General features: G+C 73.9%; 4 protein-coding genes across 4 annotated transcripts; 2 read left to right on the forward strand and 2 right to left on the reverse strand.

Annotated features, from left to right (window-relative positions):
- Window positions 1-11: 11 nt before the first annotated feature.
- Window positions 12-12,524, reverse strand: AURANDRAFT_61342 (hypothetical protein; the record flags this gene model as incomplete). Its single annotated transcript, XM_009035074.1, has 4 exons — window positions 12-1,237; window positions 1,507-6,754; window positions 6,850-9,007; window positions 9,253-12,524. 4 exons carry the CDS (start codon window positions 12,522-12,524, stop codon window positions 12-14), a joined length of 11,904 nt encoding a protein of 3,967 aa, XP_009033322.1.
- Window positions 12,525-13,228: 704 nt separating this feature from the next.
- On the reverse strand, window positions 13,229-15,691 carry AURANDRAFT_61343 (hypothetical protein; the record flags this gene model as incomplete). The annotated part of the gene is made up of 1 exon (XM_009035073.1): window positions 13,229-15,691. The coding sequence occupies one exon, from the start codon at window positions 15,689-15,691 to the stop codon at window positions 13,229-13,231; it is 2,463 nt and encodes an 820-aa protein (XP_009033321.1).
- A 622-nt stretch (window positions 15,692-16,313) lies between these two features.
- Window positions 16,314-17,696, forward strand: FSO (selenoprotein; the record flags this gene model as incomplete). The annotated part of the gene is made up of 1 exon (XM_009034881.1): window positions 16,314-17,696. A coding segment is annotated over one exon (1,383 nt), but the record flags the coding sequence as incomplete, so codon positions are not given.
- A 1,055-nt stretch (window positions 17,697-18,751) lies between these two features.
- AURANDRAFT_20447 (hypothetical protein) lies at window positions 18,752-19,444 on the forward strand (the record flags this gene model as incomplete). Its single annotated transcript, XM_009034882.1, has 1 exon — window positions 18,752-19,444. The coding sequence occupies one exon, from the start codon at window positions 18,752-18,754 to the stop codon at window positions 19,442-19,444; it is 693 nt and encodes a 230-aa protein (XP_009033130.1).
- Between the last annotated feature and the right edge of the window lie 21 nt (window positions 19,445-19,465).

Here is a 19,465-nt window from a genome sequence, read left to right on the forward strand (position 1 = left end):
AATAAAACTTTTTACGCGGCGAGCTCCCCCAGGACGTGGAGCACGAAGGGGAGCACGGTCTTGCGCGTGATGTCCGCGCGGAGCCGCGAGCAGCGCGGCGCGCCGTCGCCGTCCCCGAGGAGGGCCCCGAAGGCGAGGCCGAAGCCGTCCGTCGTGACGCGCTGCGTCGCGAAGAGCGGCAGCGCGAGGAGGTCGCCCGGGAGCCCCTCCGGCGCGGCCTCGAGGCGCCGCTCGAGGGCCGCGGCGTCGACGGCGCCGTCGCGGACGACGTAGGCGAGGCCCTTGGCGCCCTGCTCCGCGGCCGTCATCGCGAAGAGCACGTCGACGCCGCTCTTCGCCGCGAAGGCGCGGAGCGCGGCGCCGAGGGGCGCGCCGCCGCCCGCGCGGCGCGAAAAGTCCGACAGGGGCGCCATGATCGACGCGGCGCCGACGCGCAGGCGGCCGGCGCTCGCCCGCTTGTAGTCGAGGCGCAGGAGCTGGGGCGCGTCGAGCGCCGACACGTCCTTGCGCGCCGCGAGCAGCCGCTTCGCGAGGTCGCCGACGGTCGCGGCGCCGAGGACGGCGCAGGCCGCGGGCAGGGCGCGGCCGCGGAGCGCCGGCGCGCTCCCGTCCGGCGCCGGGTCGCCGCCGAGCGCGTCGAGGACCGCGTGGCCGAGCGCGACGTCGCGCGGCGAAAATTTCAGGCCCGCGTGCTTCGCGGCGAAGCCCCGGCAGTCGACGGCGACGGCGGCGAAGGCCAGGGCTAAAAGCCGCGCCGGCGGCTCGCCGCCCCGGGCCAGGAGCCGCTCCGCGAGCATGGTGCAGCAGGAGCCGCACGCGGCGTCGATTTCCCGGTCGCGCGCGTCCGCGTGCCGGCCCTCGTCCGCGTGGTGGTCGACGACGGCGACGACGGTCGCCGGCGACGCGAAGGCGAGCGACGCGTCGCCGCCGTCGAAGGCGTTGTGGTCCGTGAGCACGACCTCGCAGGCCGCGGCCGGCGCGGCCGCCGCCTCGTCGCCGAAGACGAGCGCCGACCGCGCGGGCGCGCCGCCCGCCGCTGCCGCGGCCGCGTCGTCGTGCGCGAGCGCGGCCTCGGCGTCGCGGCGCAGCGCGAGGTCCTCCCGCGGGAACCGCGCCAGGGCCGCGCCGCCGTAGAGCGCCGCCGCCGCCAGGGCCGACACGACGGAGTCGAGGTCGCCCGCGGCGTTGCCGAGGCAGACGCGGCCGCCGCCGGACGCCAGGAACGCGGCGCGCTGGACTGTTATCGTGTCGAAGGCGTCGGTCATCGCAAGGCGCGGGCGGTCCTGGTGGGGCTCGTCGTCGCGGCACTCTCTAAGAGCTTGCCATGCTTTCCTTGTGGTGAGGCGAGGCCTTCACGGTGCCGCTCCGCCCTCGCCCGGCCGCGGCGCCCGGCTACAGCCGTCGCCGCCGCCGCCCGCGAACAGAGACGAACCTCACAGTTCACATTACACAGGGAGGATCAGGCGAAGACGAGCCGCGACGTCGCCATGTAAGATCCATACAAACGAAACTTGGAGCCGACGGCGTCGACCTCGAGCGTCTCCTCGGCGCCGGACGGCTTCGCGAGGTCGAGCCACGACTCGCCGTCGTCGAGGCACACTTGCAAGGTCGCGTTGCTGAGGTAGGACCCGCCCCAGCCGTCGAGCGGCGCGACGGTGACTCCTCGGACGCGCACCGGCTCCTCGAAGGTCGCGCAGATTTCCGACGTCCCGGAGTACGTCCCGGTCCCCTCGTTCGTCGCTTCGGTCAGGAGCTTGGACGCGTCGTCGCTCGTGATCCCGTAGGATCCGGAGCCGTAGACGTTCGAAACGGACAGCGTCCAGGCCTTGCCGTCGACGGGCTGCCCTTCTAGGATTTGCGCGGGCTTGTAGCCCTTTTTGTGGTTTGTCTCGAAGAAGAAGCGAGAAGTTGCGACGTCCTTGCCGCGGAGCCTCCACACGCTCCCCGACGCGTCGATCTCCAGGTGATGTGTCGTCTCCTTCGTCCAAGTTCCGCTATCGGGCACCTCCGCGACGGTCTCCCAAGTTTCGTCGTCGTCGAGCAGGACCTCGAGGCGCGCGCCGGCCAGCTTGTCGGCCAGCGTTTCATCCGCGCCATACGAGCCACGGTTGAGCGCGGCCACGGTGACGCGCGAGACGCGGACGGGCGCCTCGAATCGCGCCAGGATGGCGCCGGAGTCTCCCCGGGTCGCGACGCCGACCGTGTCGTCCTGCACGAGGAGCGACCCGGCGTCGTCGCCGAAGCCGGCCTCGCCGTCGACGACCTCCAGCTCCCAGGCGACGTCGTCGCAGGGCGCCGTCGACGGCACCTGCTCGGGCCGGAAGCCCGCGGCGCGGTCGCACTCGAAGAAGAGGCGGCTCGTCGCCAGGTACGAGCCCGCGAGCCGCCATTCGGCGCCGACGGCGTCGACGGCGAGCCGCTCCTCGCCGCCGCTCGGCCTCGCCACGGCGCGCCAGGTGTCGCCGTCGAGGACCTCGAGCGCCGCGTTCCGCAGGTAGGTCGGCCCCCAGCCGTCGAGGGGCGCGACGGTGACCGCGCGGACGTGGACCGGCGCCGCGAACGTCGCGCGGATCTCCGACGCGCCCGCGCAGGTGCCCGCGCCCGCGTCCGTCGCCCGGGACAGCAGCTTCGACGCGTCGCTCGCCGTGATGCCGTAGGCGCCCGAGGCGTAGACGTTGGACACGGACAACGTCCAGGGCTCGCCGTCGCAGGGCCGCGCGCGCGAGAGCGTCGGCGGCGGCTCCAGGAGCGCGCGCCGCGGCGTGTCGCGCCAGGCCGCGGCGTCCGCCGGCGGCCGGTCGCCGTCGGCGCCGTCGGCGACGCAGACCGTGACGCCGTCGGGCGCGACCCAGGCCCAGCGCGCCGCGGCCGCGACGAACTCGACGGCCGCGCCGTTCGCCGACGCGTAGCGCGGTTTGCCGCCGCGCGCGCCCCGCACGTAGTAGTCGCCGTCGAGGTCCGCGTTGCCCGCGCCCGACGCCGTGAAGGCCGGCGGCTCCAGCGCGGCCGCCGCCGCGGCCTCGACCCCGGCGGCGAAGGAGCGTTCCGGCTCCGTGGCCCACGCGTTGCGCTCCGTGGCGAGCTCCGAGAGCCGCGACCGGTCGCCTTTGTCGTCGAGCCCCGGCTCGGGCCCCTCGAGGCGGTTGTCGCTGAGGAGCAGGGTCGCGAGGGCGTTGTCGTCGAGGAGCGCCGCGGGCGGCTCGCCGGCGAGCGCGTTGCGGCGGAGGTCCAGGACCGCGAGTCTCGGGAAGCGCCGTCTCGACCCGAGCGCGGCGGGGATGGGCCCGTCGAGCTCGTTGCCCCGGAGCGAGAGGCGCGCGAGCTTCGGGAAGTCGGCCTCGTCGCCCAGCGCCAGGGGCCCGCTCAGCCCGCAGGCCTCCATCTCCAGCACCTCGAGGCGCCGGAGGCCGCTCAGCGCGCCGAGCGGCGCGGGCCCGGACAGCGACAGCGCCAGCAGCGCGAGGCTCGCGAGCTTGGGCAGGTCCGCGAGCGCCGCCGGCACGACCCCTAAATCCCCCGCGCAGCCGTCGACGCGCAGTTTCTCGAGCGACGGCCGCAGCGCCGCGCAGGCCGCGCGCGAGAAGAGCGCGTCGAGGCGCGGGAGGCCGTCGACGCGCTCCAGGTGCAACGCCTTGAGCCGGCAGAAGCGGTCGCCCAGGCCCCGCGCGAGGGCCGCGCCGCACGCGCCGCCGGCGCCGACCAAATCCACCTCCTGGAGCTGGCCGCAGGCGACGCGGTCCGCGACGCAGACGGGCCGGTCGTCGTCGTCGTCGCACCGCGGCAGCGCGCGCGCGGTCAGCGACGTCGGCGTGCCCGCGTGGCGCTTCAGCAGCGGGTCGAAGAAGTGGATCACGCGCGCGGCCTCGTAGACCGCGTGGCCGCTGCCCTCCTTGATCTCGACGAAGGCCTCGAGGTTGAGCTGGACCTCGGCGACGACGTGGCCGACCTTCACGTTCGTCAGCACGTCGCGGTAGCCGCCGCTCGCGGCGTCCGCGTCGAAGCTCGCGTGGAGCCGGTTCTTCACGCGGATGACCTCGAGCGCCGCCGACGCGCCCAGGAGCTTCGCCGCGGCCTCGAGCGCGTCGAGGCCGTCGCACTGGAGCGTGCCCCGGAGCAGGTCCGTCAAACCGTCGTAGCGGCCGCCGTACTTCTCGTGGACCTTGGAGAACGCGCGGCCTAAACTCTTGATCGGCGCCAGGAGGACGACAACGGCGCTCCGGCCGAGCGCCGCGTCGACGGCCGCGCCGATCTTCAGCAATTCTGCGTCGTACGTCGGCTTCGCCGAGACCGCGTCGCGGAGCAAACCCAGGGAAAATCGCACGTCGAAGGGGTCACGCGGCTTCGGCGCGTCGCGGCCCGGCCCGAAGAACTCGCGCATGGCCGCGAGGCTCAGCGTCTGCCGCTCCTTGTCTTTTTCGGCGCCCGCGTCGAGCGCGCCGAGCGCCGCGTGGACGGCCTCGAAGCCCGCCGGGTCTTTCCGCGTCAGGTCGCCGTAGAGGGCCCGGTACCGCGCGCGCGTCGCGTCGAGGTCCGGCGCGATGGTCGACACCGTGGACACGAAGATGTGCTCCGAGAGCCGCGCGAGGGCCGCGTCGCGGCCCGCGACCTTCTTGGCCCGCGCCTTCCTCAGCGCGGGCACGACGGCCTCGTCGACGCGCGCGCCGCCCGCGGTCGCGAGGTCCTCCAGCTGCGCGTCGATGGCGCGGAGCTCCAGCGAGCCGATGGCGACGGCCTTCTGCAGGGCGTCGACCTCGAAGAGGCGGAGCTCGAGGGGCGTCGGGAACTCGTAGTCCGCGGGCTTCGCCGGCGGCGCCGCGCGCTCGAGCTGCCACGCGGCGTCGGTCTCGCCCCGGTCGTCGACCCAGCCGTCGCCCGGGGGCACGGCCTCCTCGCTGCCGGGCGCGGCGCAGACGGCGACGCCGTCGCGGTCGACCCAGGTCCAGCCCCCGGGCCGGCGCTCGAGCGTCGCGCCGTCCGGCGACCGCCAGACGCCGAAGCCGCCGAGCGTCGCGCCCGACGCCTCGTAGGCGCCCGCCAGCGGCGACCCCGCCGGCGCGACGAGCACCGGCGGCGCCGCCGCGGCGCCCGGCGAGCACTCGTCGAGCCACGTCTCCGCGCGCGTGCGGTACGCCGCGGACCGCAGCGCGTCGTCGCCCTCGAGGAGCTGGCCCGTGACCTCGGCGACGGCGGCCTCGTCCGCCCAGGCCTCGCCCGCGAGGCTCGCGAGGCCCGCCCTGAGGGCCTTGGACCGCCTGTGGACGTCGCAGCCCGACGCGGCCGTGCCCCGCGCGGCCTCGGGCGGCGCGCGGGCCTCGCGGAGCTCGTCGAAGCGCCTCCTGCGCGCGGCGTTCTCCGCCTCGAGCGCGAGGCCCTCGGCGCGCGACGCGTCGGAGCGCGCGCGCCGCTCCGCGTGCTCCGCCTCCAGGCGCTCCGTCTCCGCGCCCAGCGCGCGCATGCGCGTGTAGACGCCGACGATGGCCTCGCGCGCGCGCCGCCGCTCCTCCGCGAGCGCCGCCTCGTCGCGCCGGAGCTCCGCGACCTCCCGCTTCAGGTCGTCGACGGCCCCGCGCAGCCCGAGCCGCTCCCCGTCGAGCGCCTCGAGCCGGCGCGCGAGCCGGTCGCTCTTCGCGGCCTCGCGCGACGCGTCGTCGAGCGCGCGCGCCTTGTCGACCTCGGCCTCGGCCGCCGCGCGCTTGAGCGCGCGGACGCGCGCCGCGGCGGCCTCCGCGGCGGCGTCGCAGTCCCGGAGCTGCTTCGACAGCGCGGCGTTCTTCTCGATCTCCTCCGCGCGCTCCCGGATCAAACCGTCGCGCTCCCCGAGCGCGCGGCCCAGGTCGTCGCGCGCCTTGGCGACGAGGCGCGTCGCGGACTCGCCCGCGTCGCCGTCGCCGGACAGCGCCGCGGCCTCGTCGACCGCGAGGCGCGCGAGGCCCGCGAGGTCCTCGCCGCCGTCCCGCGGCGCCCCAGAGTCCTCGGCGAAGCCCGCGCGCCGCGCCTCCGCCGCCGCCGCCGCGCGCTGCGCGAGGCTCGACGCGCGGCGCCACGCGTCGACCTCGCCGACGGGCCGCGCGGCCGCGGACCGGGGCCGCGCGCCGGCGGACCTGGGCCGCGGCTTCACGCGCCGCTGGGGCGACGCGGGCCACCGCTTCGCCGCCGGGCTGCCGGGCGTCCCGAGGCGCAGCAAACCCGACGACGTGCCCTTCTGGCGGCCGCGCGCCTTCTCGACGAGCGATGCGACGGCGACGGCCGCGTCCTTGCGCGCGGCCGCCTCGACCTTGGCCGCGACGCCGCGGCCCCGCAGCTCGCCGGCGCGCGCGATGCGCTTCCGCGCCATGCCCAGGCAGTGCTCGCCGCGGCCGTTGGGCTGCATGACGTCCGCGCCGAGCTCGACGCACGCCTCGACGCATCGCGCGTCACCGCCGTTGCGGATGAGCATGTGCAGGAGCGAGTCGCCGTCGACGACCTCGACGGCGTCGCGCACGACGGCGTCGGCGCCGAAGCGGAAGGAGCCGTCGCCCCGGGCCTCGACCGTCGTCAGCACGGACGCGCCGGACCGCAGGAACGCGCTGCGCAGGCAGCGGAAGGCGAACTCGCCGTCGCCCTCGGCGGCGAGCTCCACGGCGCGCAGCGCCTCCTCCTCCCAGGGATCGGCCATGACGCCGCGCCCGGGCAGCCGAGCGCGCGTCGCGCGTCGCGCGTCGGGCTGCCCAAGATCGTAGGCGTCGGCAGCCGAGCAGCGCCGCGTCGCGTCGGGCTGCCCAAGATTGCGGCGTTCTAATTCGAGCGCTCCGTTTGTCAGCTAGTCGGCACGCTGCCGTCAACGTTATGAAAGTGCACCCATTATTCGACGTCGTCGTCGCCCCAGATGTCGCTCGTGCTGTTGCTCCACTTGCCGTTGTGGAAGAAGCCGTCGGACCAGGTCGGGACGGACACGCGGCCGCGCGGGTCGTCGAGGCCGCAGCCGCGCATCGCGGCCTCGTACTCGCCGGCGTACTTGAAGCAGATGGGCGCCGGGTCGTCGATGCAGCCCTTGACCTGGGACCAGCGGCTGTGGTCCGCCTCGCCGCTGCCCGTGAACATGGACCGCGCGAAGCGCGCCGTGCGCCGGAGGAGCCGCATCTCCGCGAGCCGGCGGCGGAAGAGCATCTCCGGGTTGCCGACGAAGTCGAGGTAGCGGTCCGGGAAGGAGACGACGGGCCGCATGATGTCCAGGGCCTGGAGCACGAGGTCGGAGGGAGCCACGAGGAACCGGTCGCAGAGCCCGCCGTAGTCCTCGCCGTAGGGGATCCAGAGCAGCGACGGCTCGAGCGCCGCGAGGTCGAGCGCGCAGGGGTAGAACTGGTCCGTGCGCGTCACGACGAAGCGGTCGTAGATGTTCTGGAGCTTGTGCTCGGCGATGGTCCGCGCGAGCCGGAACTTGAAGAAGGGGATGATGACGCCGTTGCCCTCCTTCGGGTACGCGCCGCCCAGCGCGAGCGTCGACGCCTCCGTGTTGTTCTCCGCGACGGCGCGCCAGTTCGTCGACGACCCGCCCATGGCGGCGACGGCGTCCTCCCAGTCCTCAAAGTCGTCGACGGGCCAGGCGTAGCTCGCGCGGTCGTAGAGCGCGCGCGCGCCGGCGACGCGCTCGCTCTGCCGGTTGAGCATCAACGCGAGGTCCGCGTCGTTGGGGAGCAGCACGTTGTCCAGGAGGCTCCGCCAGGCCGCCTCGCCGCCCCGCGCGGACCCGAGCAGCACGACGAGCGTCCTCGGCTTCGCCGGTGTCCTCCGCGGCGGCGGCGGCGGCGGCGGCGCGTCGTCGGCCGGGGGCGCGCGGCGCGCGGGCGGGCACCGCGACCAGCGCGTCGGCTCGCAGGGCGGCGCCGGCGGCCGCCAGACGAGGTTCAACCGGTGGCAGCAGGGCCCCGCCATGGCCGTGCCGTCCTCGAAGCGGTAGACGACCTCCGGCGCGCGGGCCCGGTCGTCGGCGTCGGCGACCTCGTCGTCGCCGAAGGCGCCCGCGGCGACGCCGTGGCGCCAGATGACGAAGCCCGCGTCGAGCAGCTTCGCTAAGAGGTCGCCCGCGCGCCGGTTGAAGGCGTCCGTCGCGTTCGCGCCCGCGGGATGGAACTGGGACACGTGCGCGTACTTGGACGGCGCGGGCACGCGCACGCGCTTCACGAAGCCGCGGCCCTCCTCGCTCGTCGCGCGCGCGAAGACGACGGCCGGATCGCGGGACGGCGCGTCGCTCCGCGGCCGCAGGTGGGCCCGGAGGACGATCTGCCGCGCGAGCGCGCCGTCGCGGAGCCGCTTTGACAGCTCCGCGTCCGCGAAGAGGCCCTCGAGGACGGACCACTCCTCGCCCGTGCCCGTTAATTCGAGAACGTCGAGCACGGCGGGGTTGCCGACGCCGTCGAGGAGCGCGGGCGAGTAGACGCGGCGCAGCGCCGTGCCGAGCGTGATCGTCCGGACGCGGTCGACGCTCTGGCGGCCGTAGTCCTCGCCGGGCCACTGGAAGGGCACGCCGGGGAACTTGTAGGCCGCGTCCGCCGCGCCTAACACCCAGTCGTGGAACTCGCCGCCGAGGCTCGCCCACCGGCCCGTCGGCCGCCGGACGAGGCCCCGGAGGTAGTGGCTCGCGCACTGCACGCGCGCGCCGACCTTGGCCGCGAGCTCCGGCGAGATCGTGCTCCAGACGATGCAGGCGCTCGTCGTGTTCGGCGGCGGGCCCGTGCCCGGCCGGCAGCGGCCCGCGGCGGGCACCTTGCGCTTGCACCGCGGGAAGTCCTGCCGCGGGTCCTCGCACTCGAGCTCGGGGATGCACGCCACGGGCGGATCCCAGCCCCGCGGGCCGTCGTCGGCGCAGAGCAGCGTCCCGAAGGGCCGCTGGCAGTGCGCGTTGCGCGCCCGGCCCAGCAGCAGGCGCCGCACCATGCCGTCGGCCGCCGACCGCGCCGGAGGCGCGGAGCCGGCACCGCAGGCCGACCGCAGGAGGAGCAGCAGCGCGACGATCGCCATGCCGCGGTCGCTAGGGCATGCGCAGGCGGCGCGAACGCGTTCGCGACGCGTCAGGGCCGCGATTCAGGCCGATAACTCCCATGCGCTGCCCCCTTGTGCATGCACAAACAAACCGCCGACGTTGCAGACTTCGTTGCAGTCAGCCGAGTGCAAGCTCGCGCGCTCGCCCTCGGGAGCCTAACAGGATAAGGTTAATAGTCCGCGTCCGCCTCGCTCAAGACCATGGGCGCGGGCTCGGGATGGAGCTTCGCGGACCCGCTGTGCCCCCCCTTGCTGTCGCCGCGCTTGGGCCCGATGCCCATCTTGAGCGCGCCCTTGACCTTCTTCACGCCCTTGGACAGCGCCGTCTCGCGGATGCGGATGTGGCCCCGGAGCCTCTTGAGGCTCCTCATGAACTTGGCGTAGGCCACGAGCTTCACGCGGACGCGGACGAGCCGCTTGCTGAGCTCGCGGATGACGCGGCGCTGGTGGATGTCCGACGTGATGGCGAGGAGGATGGCCCGGTCCTCGTCGCCGTTGGCGAAGAGCTCGTCGAACTTGAGCGCGAAGAGCTCGCAGAACGTGACCGCGCGCACCGTCGCGTTGCGCTTGCCGTCGGGCTCGAGGATCGCGGCCTCGCCAAAGTGGTCGCCCGCGTGGAGGTGGCCGACGACGATGGCCGCGCCGAGGTCGTCGATGCACGCCGCCGTGAGCTCGCCGTGGGACACGAAGTACATGGACGTGCCGATCTCGCCCTGCGCGGCGACGATCTCGTCCGGCACGCAGATGAGCTGCTTCAGCGCCATGATGAGCCGGATCACGGAGAACTGGTCCAGGTCCTGGAAGACGGCGCAGGAGTGGATGAAGTGGCGCTTCGTCGCGATCGTGAGCCGCAGCCGGAGGCTGTCCGTCAGGTCGCTGAACAGATCCTCGTCGCGGTGGTCCGTCTCCCAGAGGTAGTCGTAGTACTCCGTGATCGTCTCGCTGAGCTCCTCGGGCACGGCGTGGGTCCGCATGTACTCGCGCACGCGCGTCATCTTCTCGCGGCGCCGCGTGGAGGACACGTCGCTGTTCGCGAGCATCGACGTGATCGAGCCCGTGATCATGGACGTCATCGTGATGCCCAGGATGAAGATGGTCACGTTGAAGAGCGCCTGCACGGCGTTGCTCGGGATCGTGTAGTTCCCCAAAATCGACGTGATGGACCAGTAGTACGCGTGCGCCCAGCGCTCGAAGATGCGGTGCTTCCGCCCGTGCGACGCGTAGTAGGCCCAGTAGCCGAGGTCGCGGTCCGACGCCGTGGCGTGGCGCCGGCCCACGAGCTGGTAGGCGCAGGACACGTAGTGGATGACGATGAGGAACGCGAACGTGAGCTTGCCGATGCGCACGAGGATCGGGTTCACCTCGAGCGCGCGCGCGGTCTTCATGACCTGGCTCTTCTCGCCCATGGCCGTGTTGATCTGGAACAACCGCAAACACTGGACGAACTTGGCCCAGCCCGCGACGGCGCCGAGCGTGGGCCGCGCGGGCGCGAACCGCGGCGCCGTCGCGACGAGGTTCGCCGTCCAGTAGGGCAGCGTCAACAAGCAGTCCAGGGGCGTGCGCGTGCCGGAGACCGACGTCCAGCCCTTCCACTCGCCGTCGCCGGGCTTGAAGTCGTCGGTCATGTCGCGGCGGAAGCGGAACGCGAACTCGCACGCGTTCACGAGCTCCGCCAACACGTTCGCCGCGTGCCAGCCGTCGGGGAGCCGCGCGAAGCCCAGCACGGAGTAGAGGGGCGACATGACGATGACGTAGCAGTTGGCGAACCAGAAGAAGGCGAGCATGGCGCTGAAGGAGTGGATCTGCGCGTAGACGCGCCACGTGATGACGTCCTCCTCGACGTCGTCGTCGAGGAGCATCTTCTGGTACTCCTCGTCGTCGACCCCCTTGAGGTGCAGCCCGGACGCGACGCGCGCGATGCCGCTGGTCGGCTTCTTCGCCTTGCCGATGGAGCCCTTGATGCGGCTGAGCACCGCGGACACGCGCGACTTCTCGGCCTTCTCGGGGTCGCCGTCGCCGCCGTCGCCGCTGCCCCGCCGCGCCTTGGTCCGCCGGGCCATGAGCGTGCGGATGACGCCCGTCGTCGCGCGGAGGGCGCCGGTCATCGTCTTCTTCGCCGCCTTGGGCGACGCGCCGTCGGGCGGCGGCGCGTCGCCGCCGCCCGACTTGAACATGGCGATGGTCGACAGGACGCCCGCGCCGACCCTCTTGAACTTGGCCAGGCCGGACGCGGGCTCGGCGGCGCCCACGGACTCGGCCGCGCGCGCCTCGAGCTCGCGGCGCCGCGCGTCCGACGACGCGGCGTCGCAGTCGTCGCCGTCGCTGTCCGCGGCCTTGCCGTCGCCCTCGCGGTCGTCGGTCCGCGGCGACGGCGCGACGGCGATGGTCCGCACCTTGGGCGTCGTCACCACCGACGCGTCGTACTTGGCCGGCTCGAACTTGGCCGCGGCGGCCGCGGCGGCCTCGTGGCGGTGCTGCTTCGCCTGCTCCTTGGACGCGTTGAAGTGGAAGAACTTGACGCCCTCGCCCCGGCCGTCGTCCTTCCCGTCCTTGAAGGCCTTGTTCATGGCGAGCTTCATCTTGGCCTTCTTGAAGCGGTCGCGGACGCTGTCGTGCGCCTCGGGCTCCGTCCACGCGGGCGAGCTGTAGGGCTTGCGCCTCGAGTCGCCGCCGGGCCGCGCGGCGCCCGTGAGGCGCAGCGCGCTGCTTTCCTCGGGCCGCGGCTTCGCCCGGGCGCTCGCGCGCGCGGCGACCTTCTCGGCGTTGAACTCGTGGACGTGGGCCTCGACGGGCGCCGGGCCCGCGCCCGCGCCCTTGAGCAGCAGGCCGCGCGCGGCCGCGCCCTTCCACTTCAGCTTGCGCTGCTTCTTCTGCGTCAGCACCAGATCCGCGGCGCCCATGAAGGCCGCGCCGCCGACGCCCATCATCTTCGCCTGGTAGTTGGTCATGAGCGCGATCTTGTGCGCCTCGTCGACGGTCGCGCCGACGGGGTTCGCCTTGGCGATGTGGGCGAGGTGGGGCTTGACGACGGTGCCCCAGCGCGTCTGGAAGGCGCGCGCGGCGCCGCGGCCGTCGTGGGCCCCGCCGTGGTGGTGGCCGGGCGCCGCGGTCGCGCGGACGAGGTCGCCGCGCGCCTGCGCGGCCTTGAGGAGCGCCTCGCGGAAGCTGCTCTTCTCCTGCCCCGCGGCGGCGCTCGCGGCCTCGTCGGCCTTCGTCGCGGGCGCCGCGGCGCTGAGGAAGTCGGGCACGCTCGCGCCCGCGCCCCGGGCCACGTCCGCGCCGTGGCGGACGAAGTCGTCCGCGTGCGTCGCCGCCTCTCGGAGCCGCCGCAGCAGGGCGAAGAGCTCGTCGGCGTGCGGGCCACCCGCGAGGTTCGCGAACTCCGGCGACACGGAGTGCTCCAGCGACAGGCAGCTGAACTCCACGGTCTGCACGGCGCCGCGCAGGGCGTGGAGCGCCCAGGCATCCCCGCCGGCCGGCGCCGGCGCCGCCGCTTCGTCCACCATTTCAAAACCAGGCCGCGCCGGAGCCGCGCCGGTCGCTGGGCGCCGCGGCGGCCGCCGCCAAGGGCCGAGCCGGGGCTGACACGGGAGGCCGCAGCCCGGGGCCGACTCTCAATGCCCAGAGGCTGGCTGTTTCATTTATGGGCGGCGAGTATCGACCTCAACAAGACCTAAACTATTGTATTTGTAGGTTAATCAAAACCTCGGCCAAACGAGGCTGCCACGAGCCGGTGCTTCGGCGCCTCGGTCTGGCTCCGGTGCCGTCGCGCGGCGGCTGCACGCGGTTGGCTGGCTGGTTCGCGCTCCCCGTAGCGCTGCTTGCATTACACCCGGTAGGCCGCTCGCATGACACGAGCTGCAATCGCTGGGCCTTCATGGAGCCGCCGCTGGATCCGCCGCTGGCGGCCGTCGACAGCCCTCGGCGGGCGCCGCCGTGCTTCGTCTGCAAGCGGCCGCGCTGCGAGCGATGCGCGCTCGCGTACTGCAGCGTGGACTGCTCGAACCGCGCCTTCCTCAGCCACGAGCAGCGGTGCCGGCTGGTCCCGCGCGACGCCGAGTGCGTCGACGACGCGGCGGAGGCGACGCTCTGCCCCACGTGCGACGAGGAGCTGCGCAAGTGCTACATGTGCGCGATGCTCGGCGATCCCGGCTAGGTCGACCCGACTCGTGTGATGTGTAACGTGTGCTTGTGTTAGACGGCGCGAGACCTAGGCCGGGACGCGGTAGGTGGCCTGGGGCCGGGCCGGGTCCTGGTGCTCGATGGCGTCGAAGAGCCAGCGGACGCGGAGGACGTGGCCGTTGCGGTGGAGCGCGCGGAGCGCGGCCGGCGCCTTGTAGGGCGTCCAGGACTCGCCGACGAGGGCGACGCGGCAGTTGCGGAGGGCCACGGAGCGGCCGCCGGCGGCGGAGACGAGGGCCTGGAGGGCGCTGTGCGGCGGCTCCGCGGGGCCGAGCGCGTTCGCGACGACGTGGACCTCGACGCCGGCGAGCGTGTTGGGCTTCTTCGGCCGCGGCGGGCCGTAGCCGGCGAGGTAGGCGTCGGGCGGCGCCCAGGTCTCGTCGTCGAGCGACGCGAAGGCCCAGGCCGGGGTGACGATGGCGCAGCCGCCGCGCGCGAGCGCGAAGAGCACCTTGAGCGTCCGCGGCGCGCGCGCCGCCGGCGGCTTCGCCGCGACGACGAGGTGCGTCGCCTTGGCGGGCAGCACGCCGCGCAGCTTCGCGAGGAGGTCGTCGTCGGCGAAGCGCGCCTTGGGCCCGCCGCGCGCGACGATGCGCTTCGACACCTCGCGCAGCGCGCCGCGCACGTCCTCGTCGACGCCCGACGCGGAGATGACGACGGGCTCCGCGCGCGCCGCCGCGGGCGCGCCGCGGCCGAAGAGCCGCGCGCCGAGCGACCGCCGCGGCGACGCCGCGCGCGCGACCGGCGCCTCGGCGCCGGGGCTCGACACCGCGCTCGCCGCGGCCGCCGCGGCCTCCGCGGGCGTCGCGGCCTTCTTCGCGCCGGACCGGGGCGCCTTCCGCGCCGTCCGCGCCGGCGCCTGCGTCTCGGCGAGCGGCGCGGCCGGCGCGAGCTCGAAGCCCGCGCCGAGGTCGATAAGCTTCGGCTCTGGGGCCGCGTCCTCGGTTCGCGCCGGCGCGACGTCCCCGGTCCGCGTCGGCGCGACGTCCTCGGCGGGCGGCGTCGGCGCGACGTCGACGTCGTCGGGCGTCGGCGCGGACTCCGGCTCGACGTCGTCGACGGGCATCGGCGCGACGGCGTCGTCGACGTCGTCGGGCGTCGGCGCGGACTCCGGTTCGGCGTCCTCGGGCGGCGGCGGCGCGGCGTCGACGGCGACCTTCTCGGGCACGGGCGTGTCGTCGATGACGATGATCTCCGGCTCGGGCCGGTGCGGCGTCGCGGCGGCGCGCGGCGGCGGCGGCGGCGACCCGAACGCGCGCGGCGGCGACGCGATGACGACGCGGCGCCGCTTCCGGGGCCGCTTCGCCGTCGCGCCGGCGTCGTCGCCGTCGTCGGCCGCGGCGGGCGCGGGGCTCCGGTCGCGCTTGCCCCGGAGGAAGGCGACGGGCTCGGCCTCGGCGAGCCGCGCGTCGAGGCGCGCGATGGGGTTGACGGCCTCGCTCTCGCGGCGCGGCCGCTGGCCCCGGCGCGGCGCGCCGAGCGCGCGGCGCGCCGAGTCCTCGCGCGCGGCGTCGTCGTCCCAGTAGCGGTCGCGCGCGGACAGCAGCAGGTGCGCGGCGGCGGCCGCGGGCCGCACGACGCTCGTCGGCGCGGCCGTCGACGGCGGCGGCGCCGCGGCGGCCGGCGCGGGCGCGCCGTCGTCGGCGTCCGGCGGCGCGGGCGCGCCGGGCGTCGGCTGGGGCTGCGTCGGCGCCTCGCTGCTCTGCCGCGCGCTGCTCCGGCGCGGGCTCCGGCGCGCGCCGCTCCGCCGGGGGCTCGCGCCGTCGCGCCGCGCGGAGCCCGCGCAGGACGAGCCGAAGCCCGTGTCGCGGCGCGCGCTGTCCCGCTTCGCGGAGCCCGTGCAGGAGTAGATCTCCGTGCCCACGGACTCGCGGAGCGAGTCGCGCTGCGTCGCCGACCAGCGCGACGCGGACCCGTCGCCGCCGCGGCCCGGGCGCGAGTCGCCCGCGTCGGAGCTCACGAGCTCCGTGCCCGCGCGGCTCACGGCGCTCCAGGGCGCCAGGCGGTGGAAGGCCGACAGCGAGCCCGCCGCGGACCCGGCGGCCGACGAGGACTCGGCGTCGGACTTGAGCACGGACCGGAACCGGGGGTCGTCGAGGCCCGGCAGGTCCGCGGCGCGCAGGGGCTTCGCCTCGAAGGCCTTGGGCGTGTGCTTGCGCTTCCGCGACGTCGTCGCGAGGTCGTGGCGCACGAGGTACTCGCGCGCGCGCGACCGGTCCGCGAGCGGGAGCGCGTACGGCGCCGCGGGCACGAAGCCGCCCGCGTCCTGCGACGCGTTGACCCAGGCGAGGCCGACGATGGCGACGCCGCGCGCGCGCGCCTCCTCGAGCGTCCGGCCGTCGCCGTTCTTCCAGACCAGGTGCGTCGCGCGCGCCGTCGCGCTCCACCGCTGGTACACCGTCGCGCCGAGGCCCTGGAGGATGCCGCGGAGCAGGGCCCCGCCGTCCATGCCGTCGCCGAGCTTCACGTCGACGTAGACGCGGACGTCCATCGTTTGTTTTTAGCGGCGGGGAAGCAGGCGCGGAAGCCGCGCGCGGCGCGAGTCGCACGCTAGCGGGTGTCGCGCAGCGAATAAAACGTCGGCGTCGCGGATGCGGGCGTTGCGCGGTAGGACACGAGCAACGTGTGACTCGTTTCTGAGGCGCGGGCACGCGCACGAGCTCCGCGCAGCGCCGAAGGCGACTGCAGCGCTGGCGGCGGAGCGCTCCCGCGGCAACGTCGAGAAACCTAACGAAGCTGCTCGCACGCATCGCTTCGGCGCTGGACGCGACCTCCGAAAAGAGTTTGGTGGTTCGGGTTCCCTGAAACGCGACGCGTCGGCTCGAGTGCGGCCGCTGCAGCAGCAACTTCTTCGTCGCGCAGGAAATCCACCGCGGCCGGCCGCGCGCGTCCACCGCGCGCGCCGGAAAAGAGCAGCACGCTCCAGCCAAGAAAAAAAGAGAATACCGCTAGCATAGCGCAAGCGAACCACGCACGAGGCCGCATCGGCGACGGCGTGCAGCTGCAGTCCTGAGGCAACGTCGGCACGACTTCAACGACGAGATACATTCGATGTTGCATAGGAGCCATCGACGAATAGGCCAGCCTTTGTCTCGGTTTTGGCCCGTAGAAACATGCGGCCTGCGACCCTCCGGGCGCCCCTGGCGCGCCGCAGGCCACCCGTCCCACTCCAGGTCGCGCGGGGCCTCGCGGCGCACTCCCCGCCGGGCGCGCGGCGCCTGTCGACGCGGTCCCTGCCCGACTACAACACGCCGGTCGACGTGGCGAACATCCGCCTGTCGAAGCCGAAGCGGCCGCCGCCGACGAAGCGGCGCAAGGCGGCGGACGGCGAGTGGCAGGGGCTCAAGGACCTGCGCGCGCGGCTCAAGGCCGAGGGGTCCATGGTCGACCAGACGCTAATAGACATGGAGTCGGACGCCGACTTCCAGCGGACTCTGAAGGCCTACGAGGAGAAGGGCGCGGCGAAGCTGACCCTGGAGGAGAAGAAGGAGCGGCGGCGCCAGCTGGACGCGCTGGGCGTGCCCGACTTCTTCGACTTCCTCGGCCGGGAGCTCGAGGAACCCTCGAAGGCGCGGAAGCGCTGCGAGGTCTTCCAGCTCAACGTGGGCCTCTACTGCAACCAGGCCTGCGCCCACTGCCACGTCGAGAGCTCGCCGAAGCGCTTCGAGGCCATGTCCGAGGCCGTCGCGGAGAGGTGCGTCGAGATCCTCGCCGCGTCGCCGTCGGTGCACACGCTCGACATCACCGGCGGCGCCCCGGAACTCAACCCCCAGTTCCGGGCCATCGTCGAGGGCGCGCGGAGGGCCGTGGGCGACCGCGTCGACATCATCGACCGCTGCAACCTGACCGTGCTCACGGAGCCGGGCCAGGAGGATTTGGCGGACTTTTTAGCGCACCACGGCGTCCGCGTCGTCGCGTCGCTGCCCTGCTACTCGTCGAAGAACGTGAACCAGCAGCGGGGCCGCGGCGTCTTCGGCCGGTCCATCGAGGGCCTGCGCGTCCTCAACGAGGCGGGCTACGGCGCCGAGGGCTCCGACCTCCGCATGGACCTCGTCTACAACCCGCTCGGCGCGTTCCTGCCGCCGCCGCAGGAGGCGCTCGAGGCCAAGTACCGCGAGGAGCTCAAGCGCGAGTTCGGCGTCGACTTCGACGAGCTCTTCACGATGACGAACATGCCCATCAAGCGCTTCGCCGACTTTCTGAGCCGAAGGGGCGAGCTCAAGGACTATTTGGACCTCCTCGTGCGCAACTTCAACCCGGACACCGTCGACACGCTCATGTGCCGCAACACGCTCTCCGTGTCCTGGGACGGCTCCGTCTACGACTGCGACTTCAACCAGCAGCTCGGCAACCCGCTCGCGCTCCAGGACGCGCCCCTCGCGTCCGTCTTCGACTTCCGCTCGACGGACGAGTTCCTCGGAAGCGACATCCGCTTCGACAACCACTGCTTCGGCTGCACCGCCGGCATGGGCTCCTCCTGACAGGGCACCACCGCCTAGGGCCCCTCTCTTCGGAGGGGCCCGAGCGGCGGCGACCCCCGCCGGGCCGGACGCGGGCCGCGCTCGCGAGAGCGCGCGAATGACGCGCGCGCGGGTCCCAGCACCCGCGCGCGCCGACCACGCCCGACGTCCACACCCGGCGACCACCGTCGACGACCCCCGAGCGTAGGCCCGGGGGATCCGTTAACGACCACGTGTTTTTACGTCCGCCAGTGGCTCGCGCAGCGCCGCGCGAAGAGCGCGCAGTCGTCGGGGTAGAGGGCGCAGATCTCGTCCCGGGTGAAGATGGCCGTGTGCGACGGGTTCTTGCGGTCCGTGTTCGACCGCTGGTTGCTGAGGTCCGGCGGCGGGACGACGCACGCGTCGAAGCCGTAGCGCCGGAGGACCGCGTTGACGTCGCCCGCGACGTCGTCGGAGTAGCAGACGACCTCGGGCGCCGGGCCGACGAAGAGGTCCTGCGGGTAGAGCATGACCTTGTGCGCCGCCGACAGCTTCTTCCAGCGGGGCCCGCGCTCGTCCTCGGGCGTCGCGGCGCGCTGCCGCCGCACGGCCTCGTACGCGGCGCCGATGCCCGCGACGCGGCAGGCCGTGTCGCCGCAGCCGGCGACGGCGCGCCGCACCCAGTCGTAGAACGCGCGCTCGCCCGCCATCGCGGGCTCGAAGACGATGAAGTTGCGCCGCATGTGGTCGTACAACGACGCGAAGCGCGAGACGGGGTCGCGCGCGACGGCGAGCACGGCGGCGTCGCGCCCCACGAGCGACGCGTTGCACGACTTGGGGTCGCCGCAGCGCCCCGCGTCGCAGAGGTCGCCGCAGCCCTTGCCGTGGTCGTGGAGAGCCAGCCCGGAGCAGTTGCGCGTGCGCGTGAAGTAGTACATCATCCACGTCGAACCCGTCTTGGGCACGCGGAAGTACTCGAGTCGTTTCGCAGGTTTGCCGCGTGTGCAGGTTATTAGTAAGAGGAGCCCGAGACGCATCATCGTCGAGCGCTCGTCACCATAATAAGTGCAGCCCACAGTGCTGCCCGGTTGCAGCCCGCCTAGGGTCACAGCATGATTGCGTCGCATGTCCACGCCTTGCGCGAGGGCGACGACGCAGCGAAGATGGCGGCGGCGCGGGCGCTGGGCAACCTCGCGGAAGAGACCGACAACCAGTTCCTGATCGCCGAGGCTGGCGCCATTCCGCTGTTCGTCGAGCTCCTGTGCGACGGGAGCGCAGCGGGCAAAGTGGCGGCCGCGACGGCGCTTTGCAACCTCGCGGACCACGGCGGCAACCAGGTCCTGATCGCCGAGGCCGGGGGCATTCCGCCGCTCGTCGACCTCCTGCGCGACGGGAACGCGGACGACGCCAAGCTCATAGCTGCATGGGCGCTGGGCAACCTCGCGTGCAACGACGACAACCAGGTCCTGATCGCGGAGGCCCACGGCGTCCCGCCGCTCGTCGATCTCCTGCGCGCCGGGAGCGTGGAGGACCAACGGCAGGCCGCGCGGGCGCTGCACAACATCTCGTACAACAACGACGGCAACGCGATCGCGATCGCGGCGGCCGTCGGCCTCGACGCGCTCGTCCAGCTCGCGCGGAATGGCCGCATGACCTTAGGGCGCCGGCTCTCCTCCAACGTAGGCGGCCCCGCCAAGCGCAAGGCCGCGCTCGTCGTCGCCGCGCTGCTCGGCGGCTGCGTCCCGGACTCGGCGCGGCGCCGAGTCCCGCGCGTCATCATGGCCGTCATCGGGTCCTACCTTTAAGACCATGAGGCAGGCCCACTA

The sequence above is a fragment of the Aureococcus anophagefferens genome (genome assembly GCF_000186865.1).
Source record: "Aureococcus anophagefferens unplaced genomic scaffold AURANscaffold_2, whole genome shotgun sequence".
In the NCBI taxonomy this organism is placed as follows: Eukaryota; class Pelagophyceae; order Pelagomonadales; family Pelagomonadaceae; genus Aureococcus; species Aureococcus anophagefferens.